The following is a 25,737-nucleotide window of genomic DNA, read 5'->3' on the forward strand; positions in this document are numbered from 1 at the left end:
CCCGGCGAACGGCTCCTTCGCGCTCTGGCCTCAGACGGGGCACGGAGGTGGCGGCGGCAGAAGCGGGTCCCCCGCGCCGGGTGGGTGTGGGCCCGCGGGGAGCGGCCGCCCCGCCCTTCCCGCGAAGCTCGGCCCGGCGTGTCCCTCGGCGGCGCCCGTAGCGGCCGGCAGCGTTGCCATGGCGACGGGCGGCGGCCGTTAGCGGCGGGCGATGGCGCTGCGCTGGGCCGTGCGGGGCCGGGCCCTGGAGCGCGGGGCCGCCGAGCGGCGGCGGGAGCTGGAGGCGCGCAGCCGGCAGCAGTGGGAGCGGGCCAGCCGCTCCTTCGCCCGGGCCGCCATTTGCTGCTCCAGGCAGGCGCGGTGGAGCGCGCCGCGCGCCCTCCCGCCCAGGTACGGGCCGGGCCCGGGGAGGCCGCGCCGGGCCCCGGGCGGGGAGCGGGGACCCCGGGCGGGGAGGCCGGGCCCCGGGCGGGCGGCGGGCGCTCCCCCTGACACGCCGGGTGTGTCGCAGCCCGGCGGCGGCGCGGCGGGAGGCGGAGGAGGCGGCGGCGCGGCTGGAGCAGCGGCGGGCGCGGCTGCGGCGGCTGCTGGGCGAGGAGCGGGAGGCGCTGGCGGCGGAGCTGCGGGAGCTGCGGCGGGGCCGCGGGTCGGAGCTCGTCGGGATGCGGCGGCGGAGCGAGGAGCTGCGAGGCGGCCGGGAGGAGCGGCGGAGGGAGGTGAGGGGAGCGGCGGGGCCTCCCGCGGCCCCGGCTCTTCGCGGCCCGGCCGTGCCCGGCGCCGGGAGAGGCCTCGCGGCCCGGGGTCCCGGCCTCATCGCTGCCGGTGAGGGAGCGCTCGTTCAGCCCTCCCGGCGACGGGCCGGGCGAGGCCGCTGCCCTGCTTTCGACCTGCAACCGGCACTCGCTGGCGGCCGGAGAGAGGGGCCCCGCGTTGCCTTTTTCAGCCCTCGGTGCGCTTAACTAATGGCTGCCGGGGGAGGGTTTGATGTCTCGAATTCTTCCGTATTCCCACCTAATCCAGCTCCCGTGTTCCCAGGTTGCGGAGCAGCTGCTGTATGAGCACTGGAAGAAAAACAACGCTGAGCTCCGGGAGGTGATGTGGCTTTCTTTTTAGTCCCTGCTGCCCTGCATTTATTAAACCAGTTTTTAGCTTGGAAATCATCATCTATCTACTGCTGTTATTCATCTTGAATCACAGCAATTGTCTGCAGTTCTGATAAGCAAAAGGCAAAGAGTTAAATGACTTAACTGTGTAAGAAGTCCCCTCAAAGCTGATATTTTTCAAAACCAGTCAGGAATCTATTCTGACACTGAGAGCAGATTTTCAGTGCCTGTGATGTAAGTATCTCAGGTGCTTCTTAAAGCTGTACCTGCTGTGTCCTTGGCGCTTCCCTATTATTTATTCCACTGACCTGCTGCTCTGGCCGCCACAGCTCTGGTTTCAGTGTCACCGTAGTGTTTCCCAGCACGTGACGTTGACCCTCAGCTCGTGACCTGGGGGGCACCAAGGACACCCAAATGAGCCCACCTCTGCAGAGGCAGATCCTGCTGGGATTTCAGGCCTACGGCTGGGCCAGGAGGAGCTCCAGAGAGTCCAGTAGATCCTGGGGGACAGGAGAGCCTCCGGCACTAATGGCATCTGTTGTCGTCTACAGGTGGAGTCGGATCTGCACAGGAAGCACGTGATGGAGGCCTGGGGGGATCAGCTAATGCAGAAATCCAAGGTACGCTGGGGTAGCCCTGGTGTTACTGGTCACTAGGGCAGACTCCTGAAACCCGTGAGCAGGCGGAGGTGTGACGCCATGTGCCTTTTGACCCGGCTGGCAGACAGCTTGCCTTCCTCTACGGACACAGCTCGGATGTGGAAGGAATAGGAGTTGGCTGTTTGCTCGTTTTTATCACACCAGTTTTGATCCACACAATGACTGAGGCCACTGTGCTCATTCTGTAGCGAGGGGGAGTTCTGGTGTCCGCAGAATGACCAGAGCTGTGAACAGGAAGGATGCTTTTCATGAAGGGCCATCGTTCCTGTCTGACAAGTACACACTATCCATCTCCTAGAAAATCCAGTGCTATCTGCTGAACGGATCCGTTGCAGGATTCACTGTGGCACTGGGTGCTTGTCTAACAGCAACTGCAGTGCAGAGCCCGTGCAAAGCTGCAAGAGCTCAGTGTTTGAATATGCACCTACTAGATAGGGGAATGCAGTGATTTGATGTAAGAGAGTAATAAAGGCCTGCAAATACAGATTTCAGAGTTAAATAAAACAATAATCTAGATTGTAATAGGAAAATCTGAGTGTATTTGTGAGACCACCTGACCCTAGCATCAGACCTGTGCAGGGTCCTGCGAAGGACGTCTATAGACTGATAACCATTTTCAGGCAGTGAGCAGCACTTTGACTTTGTCCTTGTGTTTCTTCCTAGCATATTTTGTTCCATATTTTCCCAATACATGTCAGCTTGCAGGAGTTTGATTTGTGGATTTCCTGAGCCAGAGCCTGTTTCTTTGTGTTAGCCTAACCTTAAATGCCATGTTTTCTTTTGGCTCGGAAAGCAAGAAGCAGCTGAACTTGAAGAGAAAAAGCGTTATGAAAACGAATATGAAGTTGCACGAAGGGAAGCGCTGGAAAGAATGAGACGAGAGGAAGAGAAGCGTCGGCTGGCAGAAAAGAAGCAAGCGGAGACGTTGCTTCAACAAATAGAAGAACTAAAATTACAGGAGACAGAGGTAATCTTTACTTTCTCCTCATTTGAGAAGGAAATTCATTGTTTCACTTGGAAATACAGCAACGCTGACCTGACCTCTTCCCTCCAGGTTTCCACTAGATTAAATCTGGAACAAAGTTAGCTGTGACGTAATTTCTGTTAGTAATGTAGACCTCTCCCGTGAACACTGGCATAATAACTGCATTCCAGTAGCTTTTGTTTCCTCCTCTTGAAATGTGAGCACCCTTTTGTGCTGCACCAGATGAGAAAAAGGTTTGTAGAAACTTCTAAGTGTGACAGGTTCGGGTCAAAGGCATTTTCAGCTGGGGCTCCTCACAGTGTTTATTGTGCTGTGAGCCACTGAGCCACAAATTAAATGAATGTGGAGTGTTTACTGCAATTAGGATTTTGACTGCTTGCAGAGGAGCAGAACGGGGTACAAACTCTGGTACAAACGCTCTCTCTGGAATGTCCTAGCTCTCTGACACGCCCTTTCTTGGTGGTTGTTTTTTCGTTTTAGGCAACAAAGCTGAAAAAAGAACAAGAGAATTTATTAAAGCAGCAGTGGGAGCTGGAGAACTTGGAAGAAGAAAGGAAACAAATGGAAGAGCACCGGAAGAAGAGCGAGTTTGGGTACGAGATCAAGTGTAGCTTGTTTCAGCAGGGCTTGGGTACAATCTGTTCCTATGTCCGCGATAGTACTTGGGGCATGGGGAGATACTTCAGGTAGCGGCGGTGGGTTGTAAATATTCGGGTTTTGATGGAAGCGCCCAGAACAGCCAACGAGGACAGGCATTGGTGCTGTTATTCTTTTTGTTCGTGTTAGCAGTAGCAGGTACCTCTGTTGCCTCTAAGTTAGGTCGTTGTAGATGTACCTTCTTGAGTGCTGGTGTATAATAACATAGGGCTTTAGAGTCAGTTTGAATGTTTCCTTTTTTTTCTCCTTCAGTCGCTTTTTGAGGCATCAGTGTAATGCCCAGCTACAGAGACGAGTCCAGCAGATACAGGAGGAGCTGGTAAGAGAAAGCACCCCTTGATTTATACATTATAGGTACTGTGTGCTGAAGAAACTTGTTCTTTGTGTTTTGTTTATGTGTCTGCCTCTGATGCCTACAGATAATTAGTTAGGAAGCCCCTTCCAGCTTGTGAACAGGGCTGGAGCAAAAGGATCATGGGGAAGCCAGCAGACTGAGTGTCTTGCTGAGCGCACTGTGACACTATCACCAATAATTTGTGGAGAGTAGCCCTGCACCCAGGCGGAAGCCTGCTGGATAGTTGTTAATCTTGTAGTTTTTTTTCTCAAGGAGACAGACAGGCAAATCTTATTAGCCCTCCTTGAGAAAGAAGATGAGGATCAGCGCCGCCAGTCCGTGCGACGAGAGCGAGCTGTTGCAGATGTTGCCTGGATGAAACATGTCATTGAGGAACAGCTTCAGTTAGAAAAGGAGAGGGAGGCAGAGCTGCAGACTATTTTTAGGTGAGTCTGCCCACCTCTGAGCATCATCTAAAGAGACCATGTGTGCTGAATGTTCCTGCCTGGTTGGCAGAGCTCCATTCGTGTTTGTTAAATAGGCTTTGAAAGTGGACGTTAAAAAGCGGTGTCCGGTTGGCCTTGCAGTTCTAGAAGCCCCGCGGTAGAAGCGAGCTCTGCCCCTTCATTCTGTGTGCTAGTACTGTGCTGGGCAGTCAGTGTGCCAGTACAGACCCGAAGCTTTTCTGCCAGGACAGAATCGAAGCCTGCAGTTGTTTTTCAATTACTTCGGCCTGAAACCTAGCCCACAATTTCTGTTACGTTAGCTCTAAGGCAACAGCTTCAGTAACAAGAAAAGGTAGTAACACAGAGACAGCAAGAATTACCTTTTAGTTGTAAGTACTTTGTAACCAGCTTCCAATGATTCTGCGTTACTGATGTGGAGGGGTTTAGTCTTAAGTGACTCCAAAACCTGCATACTGTTTCCTTTTGTATCTCGGAGCTTGCAGATAAAAGCTGCCTCAGGTTCCTCGTTCAGGTTCACCTTACACTCTGCCCAGCGCAGAGAGCATCTTCACTGGTGACCGGACAGTGTGTGCTACCATCAAGTTTTAGTTAAAGGTTTTGTTGCAGGGGGAAGATTTGCAAAATCTTCAGCTTCTCCAGCAATGCCCTTAACTACCCGCTGCCCCGTGTGAAGTTGTACTTTTGATAAGATGCAGGCTTTCTCCTGAGGCCCTTCTGTGCCTGGGGCAGATCAGCCATCCAAGAAGTCCTGCTACAGGCCAGCATTCCCTTCAGCGTGTTACCTCCTGCTGTTCAGCACCAGGGAGATCAGAGCTCTCTGAAACGGGCACAGGTGGGGCGGACACACTAGCTGCCTGGGAACAAACGCGAGGAGAAACCTGAGCGCTCTTCTAAAGCACAGGGTAGCTCGTCTATGCCCATGGAGTATGTATGTAGGGTGTTTTTAACTGCAAGTAGTAACCTTAGAGATAATTCTTCCTCTTTTCTCTAGAGAAGAAGCTAAAAAAGTGTGGGAGAAGAGGGAGGAAGAATGGGAAAGAGAGAAGAAAGCCAGAGATCGCCTGATGAGCGAGGTGATGACCTTTTTCAATGAGGTGTCTCTCTTGGTTCGATGAAGCCATCGTTCCAGCTGTGACCCTCCATGCTCCAGAGGGTTACAGCCTGCAGTGCCCAGGGCAGAATTTCTCTGCTTGTCCGATACATTTTCTGAGAGCTGTTTAACCATCTGCACTGAGGTTTCCCCAGTTCTGCTTCTAAGTCTGGCCCCTTTCTTGACTTACCTTCTCCCTTTATCCTCTTGCTTCATGAAGGTCCTTGCAGGCAGGCAGCGCCAGATCCAAGAGAAGATGGAGGTAAACAGACGAGCCCAGGAGGAGTCTATAAAGTATCGAGAGCAGCTGATTAAAGAACTTGAAGAGGCAAAAGAACTGACGAGGAGAGAGAAGGAGCAGGAGGAGGAACTGAAGACAGCCCGCAGGCAGGAGCTGGACGCGCAGGTACAGCACACTTCCCAGATCCGCACCCAGCTGTTGAAGGTGCCCAGTCTGTGTCTGGTCTTGCCTTAACAGCCCCGTCTTCTCTGTGCCCAGCTGACGGAGCGCCGCTTGCAAGAATGGGAGGAGCAGCAGCGCCGGAGGGAGGAGGAAGAAGAGGAGCGATCAGCCCGGCAGCGCTGTGAGGAGTTAGTGCGGCAGGAGGCCAAGCACATGGCTGAGCAAGGCTATCGCAGCCGGGTAGGTAGCAGCATTAAGGGGAAGCCCACGCACACGCATCACCCTGACGCGCGAGCCCATCGGGGAGGGCATCACTCAAGCAGAATTGTTGTTGCTTCTAACCTGCGCCTTAGCTGCCGCACAGCACCAGGGCAGAACACCGGGCTCGTGCCCTCCCCTGCTGCTATTTCTAACAGAGGTCTACAGTTCTCTCTTATAAATTGCTTTTCTTTTGCTGATATTGATGCTTTAGGTCCCCATTTTTACATAATTTTTGCGGCAGACTTGCTGCTGCCTCAAATATTATTCTAATTATTTTCGTCATTGTCAGCTGCATTAATGCCGTTGGTACAGCGCATCTCAGCTGCTCCGTGTCTTTCCGTCTTCTGTCATACTTTGCCTAGCTCTAAAAACTAAGCTGAATTTGAGTAACCCTACCTAACCCACACGCCCAGCAGATCACACTTTTCATACTAATCTATGAGGTACTGTGCAGAGTCGCTCACCTCTCTGTCGCTTATTAGACAGCAGCTACAGAAGTCAGGGGCAGCTGGAAGGAGGTGTTACTGCCTTAAAGCATCAACTCTTAAACGTTACTGCTGCCTTTTCTTGGAGGATACTCTGAGAGTACCTTCTCTGCACGCTGAATAGCATGTGTGCGGATAAATTCTAGAGCCCATGAACTAGTTATGATCTTTGTTTTGACCCTGGTAGCTCTACAGTTACCCAAAAGCAGCATGGACCTGAGGAGTCTTGTCCTTTGCACCTGAGGAACAAGCACTAACTGCAGTTGCAGGCTACAGAAAGAAAAATTTGAAGAATCAAGGAACTCCTGAAATAACAGTGGCTTTGGAATAGCCTACAATGACTCCGAGACTCAACTGAGTGGATTTCTGAGAATACTTAGCTCTGGCCCAGCTGAACACAAGAGCAAATCTCTACTGGCTTCAAGAACGCGGAGGTGTGAGCGTCCTTGGAGGACTGAACTGCTTCACTTACTCCGTGTTTGGGAGTTGTGATGATGTATTTTAGTAGCAGCACAGCAAATAAATGGGCCCTTCGGATCTAACCTATGAAAGAATCCGTGCCTCCCGTGGAATGGGAACCATAAACCACTATGTGCTGCGTTCGCTATTTAAGTGTTGGATTCCCACCACTGAGGATGCACCTAGAGGCCCCACTGGCTTTTAGGAGTTAATTCACACCACGTATTGCAAATCAGTAAGATAAGTAACATGTGCTGCGGCAGCAATTCGTAACATGTCCAGTTCCTCTCCAGAAGGTGCTGAAGACTTCATTAATTTTTGTTTTTTTTTACTTCTTTCATAAATAATGAGTAATTGCAACCTGAAGGACCCTTTGTTTCTTTGCGTGAGCAAACTGCTGCAACAGGAGGGGAGGGAGGGGAGTTTTAGCTGATTATTGCACTTGATTCCTTGCTATTATTGTCAGCAACTGCAGCTTAAAATCAGTCCACACACTTCAGCTGGTGTGGCACGTTCAGATCCTGGCACAGCACGCGAGGAGCTGTTGCAGGGCCGTTAGAAAGATGGGTGCCGTTAACACGGCAGGCTTTACTCAACTGTAGGAACCTTTTCCAAGATCTTTACAGAATCAGCAGCCAAATAACCCCAAATAACTTCACACACTGAAAGGGTTTTAGCATTTTATAGTAATACAGTAAACAAAAGATTAAGTCAAAATATTGTACAGACAGAATGACACTGATAAATACAAGTTTTGGAAAAAGGCAAAAAAACTTTTACTTTCCTATGCAGCATTTAGTAAAGAAAGAGCAAGTTTGTTTACAGGGGAAAAAGAGATCTAGTCATAAAAGAAAAAAACACTGTTGTTATTTTGGGTATTGCAACTCTTCTGACCCGCAGTGCTGTATGATTTGAGGGCTAATCTACGTTCTACTCTTCAGTCCCACCCGTGGTTTTGAACCACTCTGCCCGTTTGTGAAAAGAGCCGACGCAGCACGTGCTCAGACCACGTCTGTTTTACTGAGAACGTCAGAAAATTGCCTATCTTGCATGACAGTCACCGTGGTTCCGGAGCGATGACAGTGTGACCATAACCAGCCTAGGACAAACTAGGAGATGGGGGAATTGTCCAGAAACGCTGTTGAAGTGACAGAATGAGAAATCAGTTCGGGGTTGGCCATGTTGTTACAGCTAGGCCTTCCGACAAGCAAAATGACTGATTTTAGAAAAATCTGGAGCTAGCGTAGCTGGAACAAGGGCTTGCAGTTATCAAAGCATCCTTTTGTTTTGGTAGAGAGGCAAGTTTAAACAAATGGTAACTTACAACGTAACTCAGCGTTACCCTGCTTTGGAAATCGGGTAAGATATGTTAAAGAAAAGCATACAATGGTGTCCTGAGAGATATAAAAATGCCGTCCGCTGCCTTTCAATGATGCCAATTTAAGGCAAAGTTCCTAGAAGATTATCAATGTATTTAATTGCCAGCAACATAATTTTGAAGTAGATTTTACAAATGCTGTTGCAGTTCTAATCCCAGCTTGCCCACATTCCTGTAAGTTTAGAGACAGTTCTGGAATTCAGAAGTGCAGAAAGGAAATTAAAAAAACCCCACAATGAAGAACATAATTAATTTACTGGGTCATCTACTCTCCCTCCCTTCCCTCCCTCCAACTTGCACTACTTTAAAAAGGGACCTAATTACAACATAGAAGAATCCAACAGTGTTGTGGCACTTGGTGTTTATATATACATACAAACACAGCACAATTTGAAAAGGAACCAGCCACTGAACTTTAGTTCATTTGTTCACCTAAATTTGGCAGTTTTTCACCAGAAAGCCTTGAAGAGTTCATGGTTTTGGCAGACCACATACTGCCGACCTGTTTGTGGAACAGCAGATAGCTGTTTCTGACTCAATTCTGTGAAAACTGTCTGAATATTCACATCAGCTGCTGCCCCGTGACAGGCGCTGCAGTTCCGTAACTTCGCTCTTAACTAAAAGACCCCTTTAAGTGGCTGCCAGCTGAACTGCCGTGGCCGGCTCCTTGAAAATGACAACACACTTCTAAATGGGACACACACTGAAGCAAAAATTAGTCATTTTTCCTCCTCCCCGTCATGAAATTTAGACTCCCAAAACCCTCTCATTTTTGAAATTGCGGACTGACACATTTTTGGAAGTTTTGTGGACTGTTGTGAATGGGAAGACCGGAAACACACACTGACATTTGTCACCCACCTGCCTTTCTGACAGGCAGCCTAGCGTGGGTTACTCTGTATGTAGGCTGTAAAATTTTGACAGATTTGCATAAAACTTACTAGATATAAGCAATCTTTTCACATTTGGATATGTTGAGGTACAGAGGTTATACGCTATGTCAGACACAGCTGCTTTTGCACTGGCACTCTTCTAACTTCCTTTTTTGTTTTTTTTTTTTTAATTAGCACAGAAATCCTTAGTGAAATTGCATCTTGAGTTACTGAGCAATGCTGCTGCAGACAGGATGGTGCGTTGAACATGACAGTAACATTCTGTAGGAAACTTAAGAATGAATTATTAAATCAGAAACAAAGGATAATATTTTAACCACTAATGCCCTAAAGTAACATCAAACTTATATATTAATGGCATAGTGACAACTAAAAGAAATAACTATTAAGTTTCAAATTCCTTCCAAAACAGATAAAGTGACAAAGATTGTATAGTTACATGTAATAAGCTCAGATGCCCACAACTACTATCGTTTTAGCAAACTAAAAACATATTATTGCACAACAGTTGATATGGGAACAGATAATATTCGGCTTGTACCCTGTTATCAGGACTACAGCCTTCTTCCTGCCTGGTAGCAGTTACGGTCCTGGAGCCTTCGGAGCCTGTTTCGTCTGCAGGTTTCTCAGTCAGCAGCATCACGGCACGTGAGGCTCCAGGACGGACAGAGCGGAGGCGAGATTCTGCCCTCTGACGCGTGCAGCTGACTTCAGCAGGAGTTTTGCAAGCAATATCTGAAAGCAGAACGTGGCCCCAGGGAAACATCTAGCAAGAGCTTGATACAACGCTGGTACGTGATAACGGCTCAACAGCTATTCGCAACATGCTATTATCTGTAACTAAACTGGCGACACAGGCACAAAATAAGGCAGTGGGTTAAATTAATCATAAAATTGTTAGAAAACATGCAAAAATAATACTGAGTTTTAAAAAAAGTTTCTTGCCCCTTTAGTTTTTCTCATAAAAATTCGAATAGTTCCACATCTATATTTGAAATTCAACCTTTAAAAAAAACACGACTAAAAAACCAAGTGTGACTCAGTTGTTGTTCTCTTTGGTTGTGATGGTGACCAGCTGTTTAGCAGCCTTGGCGATGTCGTAGGCACACTGGATCACTTGCTGCGTGACCAGCTGGATGTCTGTCGTAGGGCACGTCTCCACAGGAAGGGTTTTTTTGCACTCGGATTGGAGTCTGTAGGCACTAGATGTCAGCAGACGCAAAGAAGTCCTTACCAGCTCAGATTTGGGTTTCTGGGAAAGGAAAGTAGAAGTTGAACAACAAAACTGTTTTAGGATCGCTTTTAATTAGCCGGTTGTGATTCACAAATGTTCTTTAATAAGAAACTTCTACTGCTAGGGCCCTGCCTTCTGCACGGACTTCTCTGTGCTACAGGAGACATTATAAGCCATCGCTGCAGAGACGTGAGGTAGCGGTGGATGAAACAAGTTCCTGGAATTTCTCCTCTCTCATCTCAGGGACATTTCAGACTGCTGCCAAGCAGCACGCAGGGAATATTGCTTCACGCTCTCTTTTGGGAAGTTACTCATACAGATTTTCTAGAGCCCATTTACTGCTACCCAGCCCATGTCCTGGCTGACATCAGGGTACAGCGTGTACAAGACAATCCGTTCAGGTACACACAACAGCATTAGATTTTCCTTGCAGTTTTATCTGACTTAAAAAAAAAATAATCACTGAGATTTCCCTCCCTAAAATTTGGTGTGAAGGAACAGATCTAAACATACCTGGAAGTAAGAAATCCAGGCAACAGCATTCAACTGGAACCTTGAAGGGGACGACTCTAGCAAAATTTCTCTATAACCACATGACTCCTCAAGCTAGATGCAAGTCACCTCACGTTTCGGAGGAACTGCATGCAATTCTTAGAGTTCAAGAGTAAAATTAAAGGCTTGGATTCACAAATTAGCCCTTCCCAATTGGCATGCTAATAAATACAAAGATGCAAGATTTGGCAAAAACACCTAGGCATTTCTCCCTACCTTCGGCTTTTGGTTTTCATGTACTGAAGAGAATTCTACCAAGGAGGAATGAGGCCAAAACCATTTTAATGCTGGAAGGTACTTACTTTTGGGAACAAGGCTGCCATTTCCGTTACTGCCACATGTATTCTCTCGGAGCACGGTATATAGCTGCAAAAAGATGCAATGTATTATTCATTATGTAAAGACTCCCTTTCCTCTTCCAATTTCACTAGTCAGGGGCTGCTACTCTAAAAACAACTGGGTAACAAAACCCCCATATATATCCTAAAAATATCTTTGTAGGCTGCACTGTAGGCAACTGAAGTAGGTAGTGCGACACACAACGTGGTGACTCTTAGTGCCTCCTCGGCATTGCCCGGCACACTGCAGCACAAGTTTGTATGTAACTATGCGACTTCAGAAAAAGCAAGAACTTAAGCAATAATTTTGTACTGTTGGTTAAGTTTTCATTACTCTTTGATCAAAGTTTGTTTGAAGGAGTAACTGTCCACACCTATTATACCAAACATTGTCAGAAAAAGTCCCAATTTGTATGCAATTATGGAAATGTGTCTATGAATATTAACTGCACATTAATTCATACAGCTGCATTTCTTAACCTTCCCCCCACCCAACTATTCAAATGCTAGAACTCGTCTCCAAATTGTACAGAAAATTGCTCAGCTTGTTCTGTCTGGTGTATGCCCAACAACGTATTACTGTTACGTGTGGGAGAGCGTGCCCAAGCAAACTGGTTCATGTAAGTCAGGCACAAAGTAAAGTAAGATTCTGCAGTTTGAAAATATTTAAACAAAATGCGGTGACACAGAGGTGCTTTGGAAAAAAAGCACCTTTTTTTCCCCCTCAGTGCAGCGTTGACAATCAAAAGCAGGTTAAAAAACCCACTTTGTATGTGGGATCAAGTTTAGCTTGCTGCCATTTTAGAGAAATCTCTATCCATTTGTTTTGAAAGAGCTCTTTCTGCATAACACAAGAGACTGTAAAACCACTCTGCTAAAAAAAAGTTTTAAAACTACTAAGGATCTGAGCAGCTAAAAATATCCATTAATCTCTGAAGAAAAGTTAAAAAAACCCCAAAGGTGTTTCAATTGATTTTATGTTTCAGAGTTGAACTTTGGCCATCCAAACTCTTAAAAATAATTTAACAGCCAAGTGTTGATATTTATAGGACTGTCTTGCTTACACCTCTGAAGCAATGCAATTTTCCTGCACTTCTTTTCCATGTGTAAGTTACAAAGTAGAAACCTTTAAAAAAAACCACCTTGTACCTGAGTTACCAAAATACCGTAAACTCAAAAAACTGTATTAAAACACTTGGCAGCAAGACCTGAAGTCTGACCTCCGTAAGCTTTTAACCCATCGGTTCTCAGCTAAACTCTGAGCGATCGCGGTAACAAACACGCATCTCTCTGGGTCAGCAGCGGGGCTGGAAGCTTTAGTTTGTTGCAGAGATGCACGTTGAGGACACACCTTGATTCCAAGGAGATTTATTTCCGTCCTTGTGTCAGTTCATTATCGGTTGAGGCCAGGAATGCAGCACCATGCACATTATTTCCCCTTTCTCATTTCACAAACTGGAAGGCTAGACACCTACTGAGAACGGGGCATGCCAAACTTCCAGTACAGAATTCATACCTCGCTTTTTTGGTAAAGTTCAACTAAAGGTAAAACATCACATGAAGGTAACTTAAGAACACCAAGATGCCTTCTCAGATTAATTTATACACAATAAACAGACAACGCACAATTCTCATACAGCAGCTTACAGATAGATGTATCTCCAAACTACCAACCACTTTCACAGTGTGTGAGTTTTAGGCGAAATATTCAGTAATTCTGTTGAGTTAGCTAATAAAACAAAGGCAGATTCCATTAGTCCTCATAGATTTCACTTCTGATTTATACACCAAATGAAAACTGGTCTCTTCAAAACAGATCTTAAAACGATTTCCCATAAGCTGCTGTGAAACGCTGTGTTAGTGTGGTCTGTCGAAAGTCTAATTTAAAAAAACTCATTTTTATGCTTCAAAGACTCAATTTCAGCATATGTTAGTTAACATGATTCAGTCTTAAGCAAGAGAATCTCAGAAATCACAAAGCAGCAGCATTCAAGAAAAACATTCAGCGTCTGTAGATTATGGTAGATCGTTGCCCTTTCAAGCAAAGAAACCCCCAAACCCAACCCCCAGTCATTATTTATGCAGTCATCTTGCAATCCCGAAGGTGCAAAAATAGGTCACTCGCAAATGCACTGAGAAAGAAGCAACGCACGGGGGTCATTTTGGCAATGCAGGAAAACTGCTTTAAAAAGGAGTATTTCCATATGTCTCAAATCACATGCGTTCTTCCAAATAAACTAAAAGTGGAGAGAAGTCTTCCAAGCTCACTGGAATTCCCGTTCTGCTATTGAGCTAACAATTAATTTGCTCCCTACAAGTCACGCTGAACAGCACCTTACCTCATTAAAAAGCCAGTTTGCTGATTAAACCCTGCACTAACAAGGCAGAGAAAGCCCTAAGAATAACTTGAACAAAAGAGCCCAAGATTAATGAGACATATTTCATAGTATGTTCTCTAGGTTAGCTGCAAAGTTCGCAATGTGTCTTGGAGGAATTGCTTTATTTTATAGTCTAAACCCTCACTGTAAGCTCATGAAATAACCTGACACATTTGTTGAGTTTACACACATTCCACTAAGACATCAGGAAGATTTTCAAGTAGCGACAGCTTGGAAAAAAGAATCCATCATGAGCAGTACCTTGTGGTAACCTCTTCCTCCAGTATTTATATATATAAATATAGGTATTTACATATTCCTCCTGATATTTCTCTCTGGCAATAACACCTGGGGTTAGAACTCGGGAAGTTTGTTTTAAAGAACATCTCCCTTAAATTTCTTTTTTATTTTAGGCATTAATAAAAAAATATTTTGGTCAGGTTGGAAGATACTATATAAACACACATCTTTTTTCATTGATTCAAGACACAAATGATGTCATCTGACATGCCAACTGTATAAATAGTTGAGCTGTTGGGTGTCAATGTTGCATCTTGGGAACCATGACACTTCTGCAGCACTGCACAGAAGCTGCAACCACGTGTTATGCTCTTAGTTGTCATAATCTAATTTATCTCAATGGACAATAAACAGATCAGAGACAGGAGAATCTTTTACACTAGAGACGGTTACACTTCCAGGCTGTGATTCTGTTCCCCATTAAATTGATACCGGGAGCTCTGACTGAACGGGTCATCTCATGGGTCCGTAACGCTCTGTACTGGCCACCTGCAGTTTCGTTACCATCCGAAGCATTTCATGCATAGCTTTCAACGACCCCTGTGCAGACGGTGCGTGAGGGAAAGAGGCAGCAGAGAGAAAGAGAAAGGACACTGTGCCTGGGAGGCAGGGACAGAGGTCAGAGTACCAGGAGGCAGGACCGGGCTGCTGGATGGTCAGAGGCTGCAGGGGAGCTCTCTCAGCCCAGGGAACCAGCGTGCTGAAGCAGCCGAGGCTATGTCTGAGCTTGAGCACGCCCGCACGCTCTAACGGTCTACTCAGCCAGTTGAGCACAGGAAAAGGAACAGAAGAAAGCGAGAAAAAAAAAAAAAGGAAGAAGGTGTTTCATTAATAGATTATATTCTTGCATCATTTTATTACTCTCCAATTATCTACACAGCACGTGATTTTTATCTACAACGTTCCCAGCGCTATCTTGGAGGATGTATTATTACATCCCTGAGCATCTCATTTTGTTAAGGAGGCGTTCCCCAACTGCAAGAAGAGAATGGTGGAACAAGCCTACTCCATCTCCCGCGTGCCCCAGGCTGCGCGGTTCTCAGCCCACTGAGACAAAGCCAGGGAACAGGAAAACGAAGAACAGCAACTTCACAGTTCAGTGTTTTGTAAGATTATACTCATTTAAGTACTGGCAAACACCTCACTCCACACATGGTACAGAAGAGAAAACAAAAAAGAATCTAACAGGTTGTTTAAAAACCTATTAAATTTAACAGCAAAAGCTAGATACGCTGCATTGTTTCATTCAAGGATTTTTTTAAAAAATATAATTCAAATACTGTAAACTGTGATACACATAAAACCCAAATTCATTTAAAGCTTCTCTTACTGTTGCTTCTCTGTGAGAAACAAGCAACAACGGATTGCAGTGAAAAAGGTTACAGACAAGGGCAATGAGCTCAGCACAAACGCATTAGAACTTGCCATTCAGCGTGAGAAGGAGAGGCCGCGCGCGGTCCCTTCTAAAAATAGAAAAGTACAAGAAGGAAAAAAACACAGAACAGAAGTGGCGCCGTTGTTGTGCACTTCTCTCAGCAAGGCAGGAAGCAAGGGCTTAACATAAATTGCCAGCCGCTTCTCACAGGCAAAGACGGGCAGAGAACTTGGGAGGGGAGGCAGAACGTAAGACCTGCCAGTCTGCACATTCAGATTTTCTGGAGACCAAAGCTGTTCCAGACCTAAAACATCTTCATACCTGGGAAGATGTAACTCTTCTTTACAGCCGTCTAAAAGAGCTGTGCAGGAGCACCACCTGATGATCAGGCAGGGGCACCATCACTTTTACTCGCTCACAGCTATTCTGAAAATTAATTGGTCAGTTGGGCCAGAAGCTCCGCGCTACCTGACGTGCTGATGAACGGTCTCCCGCTTACCCAGCGACATCTGTGTCTAAACCTGATGGTTCAAAATAGCTTTTGCTGGTCCGTTATCTGTACTAATACTTCAGTAGGAAAGCCAAATCCTCCCCGCCTTCTCAAATTTTTCCTGAAACCAGACTTGGTGTTACTACCACGCTTCTGTGGGGTGTCCTTACCCAAGGACACGGAGGTCTGAAGATCCGAAAGAAATTTACGCCAAATTCTCTGCAACATGTTTGATTTGTATCTAAAACAAGACTCATTTTGCAGCAGGACTTCGCAAGCCCTTTGCTCCCCAGCGTTCCCCGTCCCTATGCCAGCTGTGGGCAGGGCAGGCAGGCAGTGCTGCAGCTACAACCCACTCGCAGGGGGCTGCGCTGGCTTTTTGGCCGGGAGCGTGCGTTCCCACCGCCTGTGCTGGTCACTCGTACCCGCTCACCCCGTGGCACTAGGTCCAGCGCACCAGGAAACACCAGGGACCTACACGTTTTGTAGGATGAAATCGGCATCTCCAGCATTCACGCGGGTGGTGGTGGTTGTACTTTCACAAACACCTGAAGGATTTTCTTCGTTCTCTCACAAACTCCGGAGCTTTTCCGGCACTCACGCCTTACCTGTCATGCTTGTTCTCTTGTGCTGCTCGCAGCAGCTCCTGAATATTCTTAGTGATCTGCTCAGTTTTCCGAATCACATCTTCTGTACTGGGCAGACTGGAGCTGGGGGCTGTGTCGGTGTCTTCAGGGATGGATCCCTCCCCCTGCCAAATGACGCTCCTCTGCCGGCCCTTCCTGCCTGACCTGCAAAGGAACAAAGCAGAGGGTGGCCCTGCGGGACAGAACTGGCTGCTTACACAACGTCCCGTCCTCTGACAGCGCAGAGCTGTGCCCTTAGCTCTGCGTCACCGCACCTACCCTGTCTCCTCCAGCTCCAGAGGGGTGGTGGGGTTATCGTAGTCGCTCTCGGACACGCTGCTCTGCTTCTCCAGCTTGGAGGCCTGCAACGAATACAATTTATTTCAGTGTTGCGCAGGAAAGAAGAGCCCCGAGCTGTGCCAGCGCCACGTCCTGCGTACGCGGGTTTGCTCTTTAGCACAACAGCCTCCGCACCCGCCGCTGCCCTGCGGCCCAGTGTGCCCCCCCGCCCTGTGCCAGACTCCTGCCGCCAGCTTGTACCCGAGGCCCTGGGTGCTGCCGGCACGGCACGGCCACACCAGACCCAAAGCAAGGGCCCTGCCCCGGCACCCAGCGGGGCTGCGTGGCAGGACAGATGGCCACAGTACAGCCTCCTTCCCCTGCCACTGAAACTACCCCGTGAGCACGCAGGGGGAGGCCCGCAGGGGAGCAGAGGCCAAACGGAGAGGGCAGGAGCACCACGAAGAAGGAGACTGAAAAGTGAGCGGGAGGCCCACTGGAGAGGGGGAGGCCCACCAGGGAGAGAGAGGCCAGACCAAGAGCAGGAGGCCCACAGCAGACCGGAGGCCAGACACAGCGCGGGAGTTTGAACACAGAGCGGAAACCAAACCGAGCATGGGAGGCTGAACCGAGAATTGAGGCCAACACAAGGTGGGAGGCTGAACCAAGTGAGGGAAGGCCGATGGCAGAGTCGGAGGCTGGACCCAATGTGGGAGGCTTATGGCAGAGTAGAGGCCAAATCAACCATGGGGCTCTGCCCACAAAGCAGAGGCTGACCCGGGCATGGGAAGCCCACCACTGAACAGGAGACCAACAGGAGGGTCGAGGACTGTTGCAATGGAAAAGCCAAAATAAAGACAGGAGACTGAAACGATGGCGGGAGGCCAAGTGCGGAGTGGAGGCCAGATGGAGGAAGACCAAAGGGCATGTAAGAAGCTGAACAGACCAGACTTGGAACCCATTGCAGAACAGAGGCCAAAACAAGGGTGGGAAGCCAAAATGAGGACAGTTAAGGCCCGTTGCAGATTGGAGCCCAAAATGGGGGTGGGAAGCCAAAACAGGGGTGGGAGACCGAAACAACGCAAGTAGAGGTCCGATCCGGATTGGAGACTGAAACAGGGGTGGGAGGACAAACAAAGTGAGGTGAGGTCTTGTTGCAGACTGCAGGATGAAATGGGGGTGGGAGGCCGAAAGAAGGCAACTTAATGCGTATTCCAGATTGGAGACCGAAAGAGCGGGTGGGAGGCTGAAAGAGCAGATGGGAGGCTGAGAATAGGTGAGTTGAGGCCCGTTACAGATTGGAGGCCGAAAGGGCGGGTGGGAGGCCGAGAATAGGTGAGTTGAGGCCCACTGCAGATTGGCAGCCAAAAGGGGGGGGTGGGAGGCCCACTGCAAATTAGAGGCCGAAAGGGGGGTGGGAAGCCGAAAGAGGGGGGTGGGAGGCCAAAGCTGAGGGCACTGAAATTGGAGGCTGAAAGGGGGGTGGGAGGCCGAAAGGGGCAAGTTGAGGCCTATTGCATGTGGGAGGCCCAAAGGGAGCATGAGTTGAGGCCTATTGCAGGTTGGAGGCCGAAATTGGGGTGGGAGGCCGAAAAAGGCCAAGCTGAAGCTCATTGCGGACTGGAGGCCAAAACAGGGGTAGGAAGCAGAAATGGTGGCAGGAGGCCGAAAAAAGATGTGCTGAGGCTGAAACGAGTTGAGGCCCGCTGCAGGCAGGAGGCCAAAATGGGGCCAAGTTGAGGCCAAAGGGGGGCCGAGTTGAGGCCCACTGCAGACTGGCAACCAAAACAAGGTTGGGAGGCCAAGTAAGTGACAGCTGTGGCCCAGAGCATAGCATGAAACAATGTCTGCAGGCCTAACCATCAAGAGTAGAGGGCCACTGAAGAATTTGTGTTAAAAAGGAGGGTAGTAGGCCAGTTCCAAAGTGGAGGCCGGAACAAGGGCAGGAGGCACACAAGGAAGTGGAGGCCGGTCCGAGCGTTGTAGGGCCACACAAGGAAGTGGAGGCTGGTCTGAGCATGGGAGGCCCATTGCAAAAGGGGAGGCTGATCCAACCAGGAGTCTGAACCCAGAGTAAAGGATGAATCAAGAGTGGGGTACCAGAATGAGCTTGGAGGCCAGCTGCACAGCAGAGGCTGAAACAGCACAGGAAGGCCCAGCTGCAGAGTGCTGCTCCAGAGGGTGGAGGCCATAAACAGAGTCAGAGGCCCGTAAGATTCCTGCTCTCCCCTTCACGTGGCATTCCCTGGGGAGATACACAGTGACTGTGTCCACACTGGGAACCGGAGTGCTGCCCATTCCCTGCCTCTGAGCACACGCACTTCCTCCCTGGTGCGACAGCAGAACACTTACCACTTCCTACTCCCATACAGACCAGTTCTGCACCTCCCAGTAAGGCATCCAATCCATGGGCAAGGATGATGCTCAGGTTTTTTTCCCTAAACACCTTTTCAACCTCTTTTTTTTTTTACCCTCTCAGAGGGCTGCTAACACAAATAAGCATACTTGCACCATGACAGCTCAAGAGTGCTCTCCCTGCAGATCCTAACATACTGCCCTCTCTGTCAGGAAGAGATTCAAAGCAGACTTTCAGATAGACAGGCTCCCTTTTTTAACCTGGATTAGCCTTCTTGGATATTTTATGCCCAGGCAATACAACATCCTGGAGGTTTATGCTATGAATACCTACTGTCAGGCCAATCTCTGCAGTTCACGAGAATTTGGAGTTTGAAGCCTCTGAGGCACACTCCCATCCCTCAAGCCAGGCCCCCAGGATCACCACACATCCGCCTACTTTAGTCTTAAAAATTGCAAAGCTCATCACAAGCGCCTACTACAGCTCGTCCCATTTGCAAGTACGCCACATCAGTGTCGCTCTACATACAGACCAGCCTCTGCATCAGCTCCTGCCTTAGTCACAGACACTGTGAAGGACCCTATTACATGAGCAATCTCCACTGAATAACCAGTCTTGGAGCTTTACAGAAGCTCTGAAGTCAAGATGAGGGCATCTCAAGTGTTAGACTGTAAGGGACACCTTCAATTTGCATCCCTGATCCATACATTTAGGAAATAATACTTTTATACCCTAAGGACAGACAAAAAAATGTGACTAGGAATTGGTTTTCATTGGTTAAGATCCAGTATGTTTGTTAAGCACTCGTCTAGTGTTAAAACCAACAATTCTTAACTCTGAAGCACCTGGACTATGAATGCTTTCCATCCATTTTGAAGTTATTCTGCACAGAAGGATAAAACAACCATTTTTTGAACGCTCACCTCTCAGGATAGCTAGTAAAGATCAAATCTGAAAGTGACACCTATTTTGAAGATACGAAACTATTATATGTAGGGTCTGACCTTCCCCTCTCCCAGACATAAAGAGGAAGAACAATACGATTAGCAGCAAAGCTCCACGCTATGGTCAGAAATACAGGTGACAACAATGAATTACAAAAATAGGACATTATGGAATCAGTAATACAGTATAGAATCAGTGTACAATAAAAAAAATGAAACAAAACCTCTGCAAGTTTCTAGTACTACACAGTACTGATATCAGCTGCAGCCAAACCTAGATTTGCATTTGACCAAGCAGGATATTTCCTTGTAAGTTTTATCATCTAGCCCTACTTGCAAATCTAGTATTTTCTCAACGGATACATCCACACACTGCACTGTCAAAATAAAATGGGGACATAAGAATTTAAAAAGCAGGTTCTTTATCCTGGCAGAAAGAGGCCAGAGTATGACCATTCAACATCTAAACCCACAAACTTGAGTTCTTTGAAAAATTTAGTATTACGTAGTAAAATTTGATTAGAGACTCTCCAATGCTTGCCCAAGAAACAGAATGAGATGGTACTGATTTCATTATATTAACCACACAGAAAAAGCAGAGCAAAAACAGAGAACTTTTCTTGAAAGATCTTTTTAAAATCAGTTAAGTCTTACAAAGAAATACAAATACTTCTCTCTCAAGTTTACTCTCTGAAAGTCTTGTTTTAACACAGAAATAAGCAAAGCCTAAATCCTGAACACCTGATACAACAAAACAGGTATAAGCTACTCATTATTTTCTAAGAAACGAGACATAAACATCTAAAAACAGCCCAAAGGACCTTGTATCAATATTTGCTTCAAAGTTAAAGAGGTTTAGTCAGGGCGAGACCTCAAAACGTAATCAACTCATTCTGATGATGGAGGGTACTTTCTGCAAGCAGTGCAAGCTGGTAGCTCAGGCTGGTCAAACAGCAGCGTAAAAGCTATGGGTTGTTCATCTTCAGCACTCATTAGTCTGCAACATGTCAAGCTGTACCTGCTCAGGGTCCATTACTTCAGTCCAGCCCCTTCACAGCCAAAAATGAATGTTATTCTAGAGCTGCAAATGCAATGTGCTTCTCCCTTCTTTTGAATGTGTAACTCGCAATTAGTTCAAGGATCCCAAATAAAACATGGTCTAAAAAGAAGCTGTCGCGGACAGACTAGTCTATCAAACTGTTAGCCTTGCTAATGTGTCCTTTTGCAAGGTGGCATTTTATGCTCACTTCTAGCAAATGAATGAGTAAGACTAGATTTAAGTGTCCCCCTACAAAAAAAAGAACAGTGTTTAAAAAAAGTTTAAGAAGCTGGACGAGGCTTCTTCAAATAGCTAACAGCTCACATATGAGGCCACAGCAAAGACAGTGTCTTTGCAATAACATAAGCTTACAGAATGCATTTAGTGTTTCTTGGTAACACTGCAATTTTTTTCCTAGAGTCAGTACTGTAGTTAAGAAAAACCTTAAGAGGAAAGCTTTGTAGATCCTGACGGAACAGCAATATAATCTTCCTTTATACACTCTCAGTGTCTTTAATCTTGCCCTGAAAGGAGTCTTGCTAAAAACAATTCCCATTCCCGTTCAGTCTTTCGTCTATCAAGGTCAGCAGAAAGCAGGCTAGCTGATACTAAATGTATCAGTGGGCAATATGAATGGCTATCTGTTTGGATGCTTAAAGAACTCACTTCAAACAAACTAATGAACATCTGCTAGATAAATGGTCAATCAACTCCAATCTGGATTGGTGCAAACTGACAGCCCCCAAAGAAAGCAAGCACTAAAGCTAGGACCCAGTGAGCTTCGTATGTCTCATGCAGTGCATTGTAGTCAGTAGGAAGAGTTACATATTGGCTTATGAAATATCAGCGAGTGCCTGCCAAATTACTTTCCGAACAGCACCAACTTGTCTTCTGGCTGTTTTCAGTGTTACGCAGTTGAACAAGTGATCTGAAGTAACTGTGCATGGTGTTAAACACTCAAGATTTTAGCCGTTGTAAAGTTAGAGGGAAGCAAGTATCCACAGCATGTGGCAGAAGAAATGGAAAGTGATGAGATACTGCTTCATGCAAGCATGAAGGCTAGACAGCATAAAAGGGGAGAAGACAGAGGCATAATGGCTTCTAGGGAGATTGCCACCTCCTCCAGGTAAAAGACCAATTGGGAAGGTACTTAACCCTTCGTGTGCTTTCATCCCTTGACCAGGAAAGCGTGGAGGGGAAGGAAGGTAGAGATGAAGAGGAGGTCACAAGCGCACTCCTCCCGATCTAAAAATGGGAAAAAGAAAAACACTCGGGAAAACAAAAAAACACAAATAAATTCTTAACTGAAATAAAGGAACATTCTTAAAACCATGGAGATGACATAAAGCAAGAATGATTTTGAGAATTTGGCTAAGCCTGAGTGGACTTAACTCTTGCAAAATACAATTGACTTCATGTTAATTCTAATATTGATATTCCAGAGGTGCTAAATTCCACAGAGAATAAAATACATTCACCATAATACCAAATAAACTAACTCCACATAAAAAAACAAAAATAAAAATCAATGCTTCAGAAACGCTACTTCTATCTAAATTTCAAACCAAATGACCAAAGGCCCTATACAAACCACTGTCATGTTTTGCAAACATTGCCACATACAAAAGAATTCTGACATTTCTTGCTGCCAGAACTGCCTTCATATCAACATGCCAATATAATTGAAAATTATCCAGGTTTCATAGTTTAAAGTTCTTAATAATTTAATTGAAGGCGGGGGAAAAACCCAGCAAACAAATTTCTACGCTGATTCCCTGGTGCACTCAACTCTTGTCTGTGGAATGTGCATGGAACATTTGCCCTCCCTCATGCCAGGCAAAAAACCTGTTAACTTCCAAATATGTTTTAAAGGGCTTAATTGTTTATCTGGAAGGAAATTCAAGAGAGTGCTACCAACAGGGAAACATATTGAAACAAATCCACAAATGTTAAATAAGTGCCAAAACCCCACTGTCCCATATTCCTGCCCACAGGGCAATTTAAAAAGATACAACAAAAAATTAACTTTAATAAGCACTAGTGTGTGTTGGGTCACTTATCTAAAGTGTGAACACGTCAGTGCAGAATCCTCGTGGCTAATACAGAACTCCCTCTCCACTCTTGGCACATCATAGAGGAAAATACTAAACCAGAAGAATTTGTTCAACTAACAGAGCTAAACCACCTTCAGCCTCCAGTTCCAAATACAGAATAAGAAACTGGTGGCCTAATGAAAAAGTTAGCTTCAATTTTATTTTATTTTTGAAAGGTGGTTCTGAAGTTCCACAAATTGACACGTGCCTGAGTATCTCAAGAAAGAAATCCATGAACTTTACCTACCTTCTTGGAATACTATTTTTTTTCCCCCTCCTGATTTTCAAACAGCCACTCATTGATATCTGGCATATATATATTGTGGTTAAAAGAAACAGCTGAGCAGAAGCCAAAAGCTCCAGTTTACATATTCCAGAATTGTTATAGCTTTTACATTTCAAAACATCAAGCTCCTGCAGACATGTTAATACAGCAAACATTAACAATTCTTACAGTTCAAATCCACTCTGAGGCAGACAGTTGAGCAGCTTTGGTACATGAGCATAGTTGGAATAGACAGAAAAGCTGAACATAAGAAGAAATGCAGAAGCATCAGCAGTTTTACTTACATGTGGAGGGAAAGGCTGCAGTCTTGTTATGCTTTCTTCTGGATATGTGACCTCTCCCATGGGGAGGTAGGGTTTCTGACCTGATCCAGTCTCATACATGGACATGGGTCTGCTACCCCGTGCAGATGGTCGCCGCTTTAAAGAAGAATTGTTGGTAGGGTCTGTGTATTCAGAACCAGTTTGGACCTGATATATATTGGTTGTGGCCTGTCTTCTGAGGCTGGTATTTTCACTCTGTAGCGTTTGAAGCTGAAAGAAATGTTTAGCAGTGGGACTTCGTTTTTCTAATAGCAAGCGTCAAAAGCAAACTGACTATACAATACACGCTTGTCAGCTTTACTAGTAAATCCAGTTACTAGTAGCTGGGGGTTTGATTTCTTTTTCAAAATCGACTTGACTTGCTCAGTATAAGCATAGAAACATCTATATTCCAGATCTGGAAATATTTATGTGCTGATTTCCAGCACTTTTTGCTGGGGTGCAAGGTAAATTAGATGTTAAAATTGGCTGTTGTAGAGAAAAAACACACAATCCATTTCTTCCAGCCTGGCTGTACTGGCACACGAACAGTGTAATATAATGGGGTTGTGGGGGGAAGGACTGCCAACAAAACAGTTTTTCAAGCAAAGTGATCCATTTCAGCAGTCAATACAAGAACTTAAAAGAGGACTTTAACATAAGGCCTATGAAATCTGAAAATGCCAACACTACAGCACAGACACCAGAGGCAGCGCAAAGAAAACTAGAGCTTGCTCTGCAAAGCAAGAAGAGAGTTTAGTTTATGAAAATTAAGTATCAGCTACTGCTTTCTAAGAAGCCAACAAGAAATAATTTTAAAGCTTTTTATTATTATATATTTGATGGATAGCAAAAATGCAACAATTCTGATTTTTTTTTTTGGTGGAGTTACTCAGAGTAAGTTTGCTATATTAACACATCATAAAGAAAAGACGTAAAAAAAGTCAGTATCAGCAATTCTCTAACAATAATTGAGTATAATATTTCAAAACAGCTGATGGCCTTTTAGACAGGAAATTGGACATTTACTACTTGCATTTACTTTGCATCATATGAACCTTCAAGAACATTACCTCTATCAAAAAAATCCTATTGTGCTTAAAGCACTTCCCAGAACCCTAAACGGAACATGCAGACTTCTATCAAGACCATTTATGATTTTTCTCCCTGCTTTCTGTATGCTCTGTAGTAAGATGCATCAAGTCTTAGTATTTGAGGATCAGCCAAGAGCCAAGCCACCCCTTTAAAGTTTGACATTAGAGGCAATTAAATAGGTCAACTTTATAGTCTCCTTCTTCCAAACTTCTTCCACGTTTTATAAATGTGCTTTTGGTGTGGTTTTAGCCACAGCTAATGTAAACTCAGACCAAACTCTTAACCACCTATAAGCACCTAAAAAAAATCCACATGCATAAAAAAATAACTTTTTCCATTAGAATGCCCATTAAAGTAACAGAACTATTTTCGTTTTTATTTAGGAGGAATCTACTCTAAAGTGGCATTCAGCAAGTGTAGCTTTGCCTCTTCTTTAATTAACATCTTTTGCTTAGTAATTTCCACGCAAAAGATTATGTATCACTTTATTAGCCAACTGTGTATCTAAAGTGGAGAGATTTTTTTAGTTGATGACTTCCTAAGTTCTTGCTTAGAAAAAAAAAGAAAAAAAAGAGACTCTTAAAAGACATCTATTGCATTAGAATTGCTGAAGTAGTTACAAATATATTGGCGCCTTGCCATAAATAACCCAGCAGGGAATTCCCATATCGTACTGAAGTTCCCAGTAGCTTAGAGCTAAGACAGCTGTTATCCCTTCCTCCCATGCAGCATTCTGCAATGGCGCACAGCTATATCGATTCTTCACCAATCCTGAGCCACTACACACTAAGTTAAATGAGCCCCATAGCCGTAATACCTCATCAGGACATAAAATTAGTGCAACTCACCTCCAGGGTGAGTGAGCCCTGGCTATAC

The 25,737-nt window shown here is 45.9% G+C and overlaps 2 protein-coding genes across 12 annotated transcripts in view; one reads left to right on the plus strand and one right to left on the minus strand.

Moving 5' to 3' along the window:
* The first annotated feature begins 211 nt into the window (after positions 1-211).
* TCHP (trichoplein keratin filament binding) lies at positions 212-7,031 on the plus strand. Its single transcript, XM_059827933.1, has 12 exons — positions 212-390; positions 512-716; positions 1,036-1,092; positions 1,655-1,723; positions 2,556-2,729; positions 3,228-3,340; positions 3,657-3,723; positions 4,012-4,184; positions 5,197-5,278; positions 5,516-5,701; positions 5,795-5,938; positions 6,632-7,031. Exons 1-12 carry the CDS (start codon positions 212-214, stop codon positions 6,662-6,664), a joined length of 1,482 nt encoding a protein of 493 aa, XP_059683916.1. The 3' UTR covers positions 6,665-7,031.
* A 1,524-nt stretch (positions 7,032-8,555) lies between these two features.
* GIT2 (GIT ArfGAP 2) overlaps positions 8,556-25,737 on the minus strand; it is a 34,718-nt gene continuing 17,536 nt past the window's right edge. For 3 of the 11 annotated variants that reach the window (XM_059827596.1, XM_059827602.1, XM_059827594.1), the window contains 6 exons: positions 23,749-23,997; positions 22,241-22,330; positions 16,747-16,829; positions 16,450-16,632; positions 11,263-11,326; positions 8,556-10,426 (listed from right to left, as the gene is read on the minus strand). In XM_059827596.1, the coding sequence (XP_059683579.1) occupies positions 10,214-10,426; positions 11,263-11,326; positions 16,450-16,632; positions 16,747-16,829; positions 22,241-22,330; positions 23,749-23,997 (882 nt within the window). In that variant the 3' untranslated portion in view covers positions 8,556-10,213. Of the gene's footprint in view, positions 10,427-11,262; positions 11,327-14,604; positions 14,731-16,449; positions 16,633-16,746; positions 16,830-22,240; positions 22,331-23,748; positions 23,998-25,737 lie in introns of all 11 variants that reach the window. The other 8 variants (XM_059827599.1, XM_059827595.1, XM_059827600.1 and 5 more) reach the window with 5 other exon arrangements.

The sequence above is a fragment of the Gavia stellata genome, chromosome 21 (genome assembly GCF_030936135.1).
Source record: "Gavia stellata isolate bGavSte3 chromosome 21, bGavSte3.hap2, whole genome shotgun sequence".
Taxonomy (NCBI): domain Eukaryota; kingdom Metazoa; phylum Chordata; class Aves; order Gaviiformes; family Gaviidae; genus Gavia; species Gavia stellata.

Bases quoted from the DNA above. Each gene is read 5' to 3' on its own strand.
- TCHP (XM_059827933.1), top strand. From the start codon at position 212: ATGGCGCTGCGCTGGGCCGTGCGGGGCCGGGCCCTGGAGCGCGGGGCC. The intron at 4,185-5,196 runs GTGAGTCTGCCC...TCTTTTCTCTAG, and splicing joins GAGCTGCAGACTATTTTTAG to AGAAGAAGCTAAAAAAGTGT. The intron at 5,702-5,794 runs GTACAGCACACT...CTCTGTGCCCAG, and splicing joins GGCAGGAGCTGGACGCGCAG to CTGACGGAGCGCCGCTTGCA.